Raw genomic sequence first — 11372 nt, forward strand, 5'->3', positions numbered from 1 at the left:
AACGGAACCTAGTTCTGACATAGGGGAGAAAAGGTGGAACTCGAATATCGATCGACGAATATGATCTTCGAGAAAACGTATGATACAAATTTGTTCCTTCTTCCAGCATTTACATGTTCACTGTCCCTTAATTGTAGGATAACCCATAAACACCTTGTACATATGAACAGTATTTATTGCTTCAATTTCACTTATAACATTTACGACGTCGCATTACACAAGACGCGTGGCGTCCACAAGAATCCACGACTCGTAAAAAGTCAGGTTAAGACCTCGTATATGAGGTAAACACATAGGAGGACCTTCGCGGCATCTGCAATTAAATTTCGTGATAAATCGTCGCCCTACTGTACCGACAAATCACGGTAATCCGTATTAGCTTGTCTTCAAGACATTTATCATTTTTTCCGTCGAGTCGTGGCGTTCGCAGGGCCACGAAGTGAGTTCCTCGCGCGACTTCTGTCCATGTGTGCTGAAAGTATCGAGGAGTGGGGGATCTTCGCGCTTGCAGCGCGTGAAAAAAATAAATGAGCGAAAAGGAACATATCGAGACGTAAATCAGGCGGCAATTAAAATTAGCGAGGGGTTCACGCTAAACGGCCGGTTACATTTATCCGTCCACGGCTCTTTGATGAGTTTTCCCGAGAACGGCTCAGTTACCTCGAATTTCTGTCGGTTTTTCGGCATTCGCAGCTCCAAGGTTTACGCGTATCCGTTGTCGCTTGCCTTTGATGTTGTTCACCATCGAACCCTCTTCCTTCTCCACGTTCTTTCCGGCCTCTCTCCTTCCGTCTTCTTCACTTCGGTCTTTCGAACTTCCTCCACCTCTTCCTCTTTCTTGAAGAACCTTTCGATATGCACACAATCCTCGATTTATGCAGTTAATTGCTACTGCGTAAATCCAGACTATATTTTTATAGAAAGATAAAGCGTATGTAAATTAAAAAATAGATTATCGTGTCCTATAATGAAGTATACTATGTGTTTCAGTGTCGGTTAACAGAAATCTCGCAAAAGGGGTAGGAAGTCAAGAATTTGGAGTTTCCAAATTAGACTGGGATTTCTCAATGAGGACGATTATCCGACGGATCGACTGGTGGCGTTATTCGACTAAAACTATCTAATCCACGGATTGATGGAGGTCCCGGCAAATGGCAACTTTCAAATCATCACCGAACGGTTTCCCTTTTTTCCCGCCTAGTAACTGGTGGCGTTGTTTAACATAGAATCCATAATCCACAGGTTAATCTAGACCCATTTACGAGTTAATCTAGCCACAGTGTCAATAGAGATGCGGCCTAGTCTTGACCAGCTCTTTCAGATCCGACTCGTTCCTTTCTGCGCACGTATATCTCTGAAGGTGGACACGAAAAGGGCACGAGGCCAAAGAAAAGGACACCTCAAAAGGTTCATCCTTGTTTCTCCTTCATTCTCGGTGTTTTTAAGTCGTTCCAGATGGTCAGGGTCGAAGTTCTCTCGTGGCAACCACCTATAGGGTGTAGACCCCCTTCTAAGCCGAAACAAATGTTCTTCGCGGCGTGCTTTACCGAAATTCGGATGCCGAAATTGGTCCGTGTTCGATAACAAAGAAAAAACGCGACACGGAACATGCGTAATGTGTGGTAATGCGTTTCTGTCCGCTGATAAGAACGCAGGTGCAGTTGTAGTTCGAGAACAGTGAAGATCGAAGAGGTTAAAAATATACCCTGACAAAAATGAATTATAAACCTAACCCACAAACCGCGAATTGTTTTAGGAGAATGTTCACGGAACGAATGTGTTCGAAAAAAAGTATCGAAAAATGTTTAGGTTATTTTATGCTTTTTTATTGCTATCGATTAATTGTATTTGTTGCTATTCTTTTTAACAGATCTTTGGGATCCAATGAAAACAAGAATCATGAAATAAAGTTTATTTTATTATTCATTATTTTAATATAAATAGGTCTTTTGCCTCATTCTGAAAAGATGCGTGATGAAAAGAGTGTTTCGTGTCTTTTAGAAATAGAAAGTGGCGCAAGTTCGACCCTTAAGTGGCAACGTTTAACTCAAGAGCGAGAACAGTCGAAGGATTCGTAAGTGGCATGGTTGAAATCGAATATTTAGACTCGCTGTGACGTGTGTACTCGTACATTTTCCATTTTATTGCCAGCTATGTTAATTGTGACGGGCCCACAGACGTTTTGATTATTTTTTCACTACGACCTTTCTGGCAACCTTACCTACGGAATCACCTTACTCTCAAGAACGAAACTCTTGAGACGATTTCGACGAAATTGTCCTTAATGCGTGAAGTGAGCTCTTTCATCCACGAGGGCAACACTTTTCACAATTTTACGACTTTCTCTGGAAAATCGCAAGATATCGATAACGATCTTGTTACGTCGTTATTCGAGATGGTGCACGGATTAAAGGAAGAAAATAGTTTGTAAATATTTTTTAGTATGGAGAAAATTGTTTAACGTTACAGTGTTGTTTTTAAAATATAATAAAGCATGTTTTAAAAGAAATTAAATCTTGAAATCCACCTGTTAATCTGTGAAAAAAAAGAAATGAAGACCGAACAGAATTGAGTGAGCGAGCATGCAAGTTGGCAACTGAAAAAATATTTTCGTTGACTCACTGTGTTTCTATTGATATGCAAATTGCATCGCGTACTAGAGCTGGCCCGGTATTGAAAACTGGCTCATCGATCATTAAGATGAAAGATTTTGATGGACATAAATTTGATATCGAGAACAAATGACCATAATTCGTCTAGTCCGTAAAAATGTAAAGGGGGAAAAAAATGACGTGCAAGACCTGTTTCGATCTAACTAACCTACCTGTTGTGCCAAGGTCACGCGGAAGGTTCAATATTGATTCAGAAAATATACGAAATCAGTCGGTGAACAGGTTGGGACAGGGGGGTTTGAACGATGTTTTTATTTAGTCTGGGATAAAGTATTTAAGGATTCAACTTTATGTGTTACGCGAACTATCACGTAACTTTAAGAGTGATTGTTATACACAATGACTTAATCTTCAAATGCAACAAAAACATTGATATCAGATTTTTAAGGAATTGCAGTCTATTATAACAGATTGTAAGAATACATCTATGTATTTCCTAAATTATGTAGAACTGTTTAATGATAATTATTACAATATTTACAAATTTTCATTTTAATAAAATTTGTAATTATTTTAGGCCCTTATTGATTAATTTATCTTTCCTTCTTAATGTGAATAGTGACATCTACCGGTGTAGTTTTTACTTTAAGGTATTTTCTACAATCATTAAAGTAGATTCCTGCAGCTAAAATCATTGGAAAAAAGATGCCAAGTTACATTATCTATTGAATCATCATCATTCCTGGCACAGACGTGGTACAGAATAGACCTAACACCTAATGCATTTTTTTGTCCAGGCAGCAGGGCTGAGAGTGCCCTTACCATTTTCGAGCCGCTTCCAATGTTACCGATTCAGCACAGAAAAAGATGACAACATTCATAGTGGTTGGAATTAAAACTAAACGCATCTATATATTACCAGTAAGGTATAGAACAGCATATGTTCGTACACAAAGTATAGAATTCTATACTTTTAAATGTATAATGTATCGATTATTACGCATTTCTAGCGATATCCAGATTTAGTTTATTTAATTTTATAATGGAATATTGTTTAAAGACTGAGTGTTTTGCAAAAGGAAATAGATGTGGTGTGTAAGGGAGAAATAAACAGACTGTAAAATGCTGTAAAACAACACTGGTATATTATAATCTTCTGTAAAAACATTTTGTACAGTTATCTTAAAATAAATAATTGATTTTTTGATAAATAATTGCAGTTCTTCATTTTTCCTGGTATTGAATCCTTTCCTTGATTCCTATGGTGACCTGAAACTTCACTCCGTAATTTAAACAAAAATTTAAATTGTTTTTTAACAAAAAAACACTAATTATTTTTCAATCAAAGTACTTGTAAATAAAACAGAAACATTAATAAAATAATCCGTTAATACATTAATAAATAAAGCTGCTTTTTTCCGCTTCGAATATCGGACTTGGAGAATTTTGGCATTTCTAAGAAGTTATTGACTTACACTACTGGCTAACTCCGAAAATTTTCGAGCTTCTGAAAAATGATTGACTTGCAATACTGGCTTGAACAAATTTCGATGTCTGACTTATGATTGACTCGCAGGATACTTCAGAAAATTGAAAATCGGACGAAAATTAGGCAGGTCAACCATAAGTCAGAGGTCGAAACTGGTTGTCAGAGATATGGTTGACTTTATTACTAACAAATTTCGATGTCTGACTTATGGTTGACTCGCAGGAAATCCCAGAAATTTTAAAATTTTCTGACTTTTCTGCGAGTCAACCATAAGTCAGACATCGAAATTTGTTCAAGCCAGTAGTGCAAGTCAATCATTTTTCAGAAGCTCGAAAATTTTCGGAGTTAGCCTTTATGTGTGAATTTAACAGAGGATCTTTTACATCTGTCGACTTTACCATCTTTGATGGTTGGATAGTATATAATTCCTAAATTCACCGCTCTATCGTAGAGGGCATAACAATCTCGTCTATGCTGCTGGCGTGTTTCCTACTTTACCAACTGTAACTTATATATGTAATACGAAGACTACCATAACAGCAGTTGATAATATATGTATATATGAAAATTAAAGTGCAGAAAAGATAATTTTTACTGAATAATGCACTATTTAGCTTTTTGTACAATAGTAATGAAAGATATACTTCTATTCTTATCAAAAGCCTTATTAGATTCTAATGAAAATATATATAAAGTGTTTTTCGTAAAAAAATTATTTCTACCGTTTTTAAAAAGTAATGTAAATTTAAAGAAATCTCAAATAAACGTATTTAATTCCTAAATTTTTAGTTTTTTTCTAAAAAACTTGTTCAAGGGTGACGCAAAGAGTGACGTAGGGAAGAAAGATACTTCTTTTGGTATCATCTTCCCGCTGGACAGTCCAAACAGATGGTTCACGTCCGAAAGCTCGTAACGATACTCTGTCTTGTAAACACACAAGGAACGGCAGAAGTATTGTCAGTTTCTTCGTCATACTAGAACCAGTGTCTTACCAGAAAACTTGCCTTAAAGATTTCCATCGATGAGAAGGGCGAGTGGTGGAAGAAAGAGTTAAGATTTATAACTTCCGGTTCATTGGAGAAGATTCTTAGAAGATGGCGTTTGCTTCGCAAGGATTGCGGTCGCTAAAAACGATCGATTTACAATCGATTCAAAGCATCGATTATTTTGCACCTTACTAGCTAATTGAAGTGTTTTCATACGTGCAATATTCTAACCTCTTTTTTACCCCACTCTGCGTTTGTCTTAAGGAAACTTGCCACGAATCTACCATATTTATTTGATTTTAATCGAAAAATTGAATTTCATAAATCATACGCAATTTGACTGTACGTCTAACCTATAATTCGGTGTATCAAGTGTTTACTACCACTGATTGGTCAACAATGAAGTTTCACCCTCGATACTGTGCAAATAACCACGTCGACCAATGAATAAGAAAACCTGTCAACGCGTCGAAGTATTCTTCCATCTGGTGTCCTAAGAATTCATGAATCGAGAAATCGCGCGCAGTTACCATCGACTCGTAACGCAGGCCGCAGTATGTTCACGGTGCTCAGTTTCTATTCCCGTAGGCAAAGTCTTTTAACAAACGGTCGTTAATTTTTAACGATGCCGTTAAACGTCGGTCCGGCAAGATGGCTGCAGCTGTAACGCTCTTCGTTCTAGTCTGGAACGAGCACGACGAGGGCATATCGAAGCCGGGTGTAATTTATGCCGCAGATTTCGCGATATCCAATGTTCGTTTTGTATTCGTCGCGTCAAGCTGTTATTCCGTGGTTATGGTCGAATATTAGTCGTAGCCCTGAGAACGACGTGAAATAAAGCGCCCCGCGCCAGAGTCGATTGTAATCGTCTAAACATTGTGGTGGTGTGAACGATAAATCGTTTGAATTATATCGCGAAAAAGCATGGACGCTTCCGTAAAGGATAATACGTCATGAAGCATCACCGTAATCAAACGATGCGAATAGCAATACATTTTCATTGAAAATAAAAAATAAATAATAAAACAGAAGAAAATCTGAATGAATTCATTTTGATCACGTTGTTAAAAATCTCGTTTACAGTATTAACAAGAATGAGTATACCTTCTACCAATATTTATATACTTTTAGGCTTGTCATTTTTAACAACCTGAACATAGTCGAATTACAATCGCACACTGATGCCAATACTAATAAAATTAAATCGCGCACACAACTATCCATATCTCTTTCTCTCTCTCTCTCTCTCTTTCTGTGTTCGTTTTTTTCATATGGAAAGAAGAGGCAGACAAGAAAAAAAGGGTCTAAAGACCCGAGAGGACAGAATCTCGGAGAAGTCATGACAGAACAACCCCCTACGGTAGTCGAGATCTAAACAGTAAAACACTGGATTAAGTGGGGTACACACGTTGCGTAAACAACCAAGCTCCACAGGGGTGCGGTCCGGTTGGTGAAAAATTTCTCCGCAGCAGGAAGGCGTTCAATTCGTAGACAAGCGCTATTACATACATACACTATCTCAACTGAACGAGCTTCGATAGAAAAAAAATAATCAATTATCGATAGGACGATATATTGCTATGATCCTATTGGTAAAATAGTAAAAGTATTGAACATTTTTATGAGAAAATTAAATCTATTATTAATTCCAAAGAATTATCGTATTTAGATGAAACGATGAGAAGTAACGTTGAAAAAAATTTCAGAAAAATTTCTATTCGATGATTCTTCTGTATGGACACCGTGAAACCCGAGCTTTCGTGGAGTATCGCAGGGAATCAAGGGGAGCTTCCGATAGAAACTTACACGTACAGGAGAGGGACTTGCGCGCTTTCCAAAATAGCAGCATCAGCGGATAAACATGTCTTATTTTGAGAGCTGGACTTCCCTCTTCGTTCCTCTTCGGCCTGTTCCACCGACGAGCCTGATCTTACGCAAAAGAAACACTATCCAGACACTGTACGCCAAGGATGGACTGCAGAAATCCAGGGGAAATTACACGGTGCTCGAGGAAACCAGGACGAGCCAGAACGTTCACAGAAATTTACGAGCTTCTGGATAGATCGATCCGTGAATGATTTCCTCGCGACCTCTGACGGTGTGTCGTCGTATACTTTTCACCCTAGCAGTGTGTCTCTTGAAAAGCATTCGTATTTTTTTTTTTTTAAGTGGCGAAAACAGTCCACCCATTATTTCGACGATGTTTCAAGGATCTTCGTGGGAAAAGCTTGTCGCCATTGAATATACGAACGACCTGGGTGGTGATGTTTGGGTCTTTTGGTCACCATATAGACGTTTAATGAGACTAATTTGGGTTATTTTAATTTTTGAAGAAATTCGTATAGGAAGATTAAGGTTCAGAAATTTTTTTATTTATAGTATGGTAATTGATTAATATTAGAATGATGGAGGTATTGAAACTGGGGCAATTTTTTAGAAGACAAGACGTTCTATTGGAAATTTTAATGCACGCATACTGGTTAAGGAACGAATTTGAAAAATTGGTACATATACTGAAAAACTGAAGGCGCCGGGTATGGCAACCACGTGCTGCTCCATTTTACCCCTTCCATTGACTGGTCGTCACGTTCCCTCGCGGCAGGGACGAGGCACAACAAAAGAGAGAAGAGACAAAATTGTTTGCCTTGAATACAGTTTAAGACCCAATCAAAACAGGGACCCGTTACCAGAGAAAAGATATCCGTTTCCTTAAAGGAAGCCGATTTCTTTTCACCTCAGGGTGTGCACCTCCTGAATTTCACTTTCACTAATCTTTTTCTTAATATTACTGAGATATTTGTGAATAATATATAATTTATAGTAACATTAATTTACTATTTCTTAGATATTTATTCTCGAATTAAGCAAGTTTCTACGTATAATTTTCATCCCCAGAATATGCAACAGCGTAAGATGATTGAATGCTGGTTGGAAACGATTGCACAGGTACGCGAACGGATTCGGTGGTGAACGTAGGGTTGAAGATGCGACAGGAACGTAGGGCTCGTAACGTGCACCCACGATCAGCGGTATAAAATTACGGTATCGTGTAAACAGAGAATATCGTCGGCGCGTCTGATGGCCGCTTGGGTGGCCGTCAGGGCCTCACGTGTTCTCCACAAGCAGTGAGACTCTAACTTCGGCCTCGTCGAGCAGCCGGATCGCGTAAATCGCTGAAGAATCGACGAAACGGAAGTTCGCGACCGAATTGGCGAATATCACAGAGTAATATCCGAAAAAACGATACTTCTATCCGATACTTTTCAAAGTTTCAAGTCTACAACGAAAGAAGAACTTCCTTAAATTTCACTCCTCTTGTAGAGAAGTCCACGATCGAAGTTTCGGAACGTGAAACATTGAATGCACACTGTAAGATTCTAAATGATTCTCAATTCGATATACAAATGTGCAAACAAATTTTATTAAATCGATATAACCGTTAATTCTCGAGAAAATATTAGACACGTATTTTTTTATATCGACAATCGTCCACATTGAAGAGGTGAAAATCAACTGCAAAGATGGAGCACCAAAAATTTCGCAATTTCGAAAATCGCATTTTATACTTTTCAAAGACAAATTTGACTTCGTAAACACATCCGTAAAAAGTCGATTTTTGATCCAGATTCATAATTACTTTCGTCATTTCCGCAGATAATTCTCTATTTTGAGGAAAGCGGCTGTTTTGAGCGACCGCGGTGGAACCAAAATTAACTTGCTCTCGATGAATCTGAAAATGGAAGTTCCACGAAGAAAGGAAGTCACTCGATACATTTTTCTACGTCGTCGAATCGTTAGAAAATTGATACGATCGTAAAATCATTCGGATTCGAAGGTTCGTGGCCACGCCGCCGGATGTAAACAGACGGGAAAGTTCGTAGCGTGCACGTGAGGCAGGCGGCCACAATGTCTGGTTCCGGTCTGCGGTTTTCCTACGGGAACACGTGCGGCCGTAACGGGTTTTCTTCGGGTGGTCTTTCTCCACGCCGCGTTTTATCTTAAAAAAACTGATCCGGAACTGTCGCGATTCGACGGAGAGTCGCGTTGTTTATTGAGAAAGGAAGAACTTGTCGTTTTGGAGGCCTTCAAAGGACACAAGGCGGGCTTTAAAAGGCTTATTTTCTTACGGTGAAAGATAATTATCGAATTCTTCCGTCGATAATGGTTTTCTTTTTGAAAACGTGGCACGAGATGTTGATAACTTATTGTATACAGGGTGAACCACCTAACGTAATCATTTTAAATTACTCTGTTATTAATGGACCGATTTAAACTTTCTTCTCTGTGTCGCGTAATATTGTTCAAAGAGGTCCTTGACACGTACAATTTTCCAGTGTCCTACTTGAGACACGAGAATCTTTTTACTTTTCCTTAAAAATGCTGTAGAATATAATTCATAATGGAAACAAATTATTTTTCTATTTTTTAAATTTGTTATTCTTTATTTTCAGCACTATTTCGAAAATAGTTTCAATATTTGCTAAAGCATGGACGTAAAACAATTATAGATTCATCTATAAAAAAAAAAAAGGAAAATGAAACGTAATAAAAAGTATAGGCATAATTATGTTAAGTGTCTCTTTTAACCAAATTATGCGACGTAAAATGAATTTCGATGGATTCACTAATAAGAGAATAATTTAAGGTAATCAGATTACACGGTACACCCTGTATACTAAGAAACTCCAGTAAGACATCTTTTTTCACCGTGCTTTCTCTTTCTTCGTGGATGTTTCAGAGAGTTGAAAATTTTTCCCCCAAGGGCCACTTGAAGCTGTCGCAGAAAATGTCACGGGGAATCTTGGGAGCAGTAAAATGGTAAACACTGCTAGGCGCCACTATCTACAGAGGGTGGTCTCCATGAAGAAAGGACGAGCACTTCAGTTTCAACCCTTAAGGCACGAGGTCCAGTGCTAAGAGTACGTTTGAAGGAGTACACTATAGCCTCTATTGGACGTTTTAATTTTTCTGAAGTGCAAGGATATCTTAAAAAAGTTCAACCTTACTAAATCAGATTAAGTCTGAAATTCTTTGAAGCGATTTTCAAAGTGAAAAGATATAATTTATCAATGTGAAAAGTCAAAAGGTTTTTTTTATATTTGAATAGAGTATATTTTTTAATAGGTTTACATCAGTACGGTATAATTAGTTTGTATTGGATTTGTAGGAGGAGTAAATAGTAGGATACAGTTTGAGTAGCACGGTAAAGAGTTAAACGAAGCGAGGAACACCCGTTGCAGGGTTTCAGCTCGAGCGCAGAGACAAGATGGCCGTGACGCTTCTCTTTCGTCGGATCGTTCACCGTAAGGCAAACAAACTCCATGAGAATTCGTGGTCTAGAGAGCGCAGGGCGTACGATATCGTCGGTCAGACGTTGGATGACATTAAATAATTGCCCTCTCGATGCTCTATTCTCAGGTTTCCCTGTTTCGTGGAACCTCTTTATTAAATATAACCAACTACTGCCAGGAAAAAATATTCGACACGTAATTTTTATTTTATCATCAATTCATAATTTTAAGAATCATGACAAAATTTTCTTTCTTCAATTCTTCATTTTATTTCCTCTTCGATTCAAATTTTAATTTATAATTTAATTTTTGGAGATACTTTATATCAGAGAATTTAAAAATTATTTAATTTCAGCTTATTAGAAGGTGTATTGAAATTTCTCTTGATCAAGATAATTATATGCAGATTATATTCGAGAATCATAACAAATTCGAGCACGCAGAATCACGATTCTTGATAAGCAGCGGTCTCCTCTGTTCTCTCAGGACCAAGTTACTCGACACCCTGTCACGTGTTTCGACGTATAAACATTTTGCTCCGATTGACTGCGACCAATGAGTTAATTGACAATCGGATCGTTGTGACTTAGCCCGCAGGATGGAGAACCTCGCGATAAGGAGTTATCTGTTAAAAAAAGATTCCTTCTGTACCCTTAGGATGTAGGCATTCTCATAATTTATATCTCACCTATCGTCCAGATATAATCTTACCTATACCTTGTGCACTGGTGCAATAATTTGACATAAATCAAAGAAAAGAAATTGTTAGTATGTTTTGTTATAGAATTAAGAAAGTTAATTTAGTTCAATTCTAATATTCATGGCGACTCTAAAATGACAATTTATAACTCATTTTAATTTTTATTTTATTTGAAGATCGTCACGAATGTGTTATTCATAAATTATCATATATTAATCTTTAATTACTTGTTGCTTTTTCGTTAAGATACTTTGAGGAAAATAGAAAGGAATAATAGCGGAGAATAATAATTGA

The 11372-nt window shown here is 37.6% G+C and overlaps 1 protein-coding gene across 1 annotated transcript; it reads right to left on the reverse strand.

The window, feature by feature from the left end:
• Window positions 1-1317: 1317 nt before the first annotated feature.
• On the reverse strand, window positions 1318-1610 carry LOC108574024. The gene is given in 2 exon segments (XM_017936520.1): window positions 1318-1493; window positions 1496-1610. Coding segments are annotated over 2 exon segments (291 nt in total).
• Window positions 1611-11372: the final 9762 nt, after the last annotated feature.

Source organism: Habropoda laboriosa, unplaced genomic scaffold (assembly GCF_001263275.1).
Source record: "Habropoda laboriosa isolate 0110345459 unplaced genomic scaffold, ASM126327v1 scaffold145, whole genome shotgun sequence".
Classification (NCBI taxonomy): domain Eukaryota; kingdom Metazoa; phylum Arthropoda; class Insecta; order Hymenoptera; family Apidae; genus Habropoda; species Habropoda laboriosa.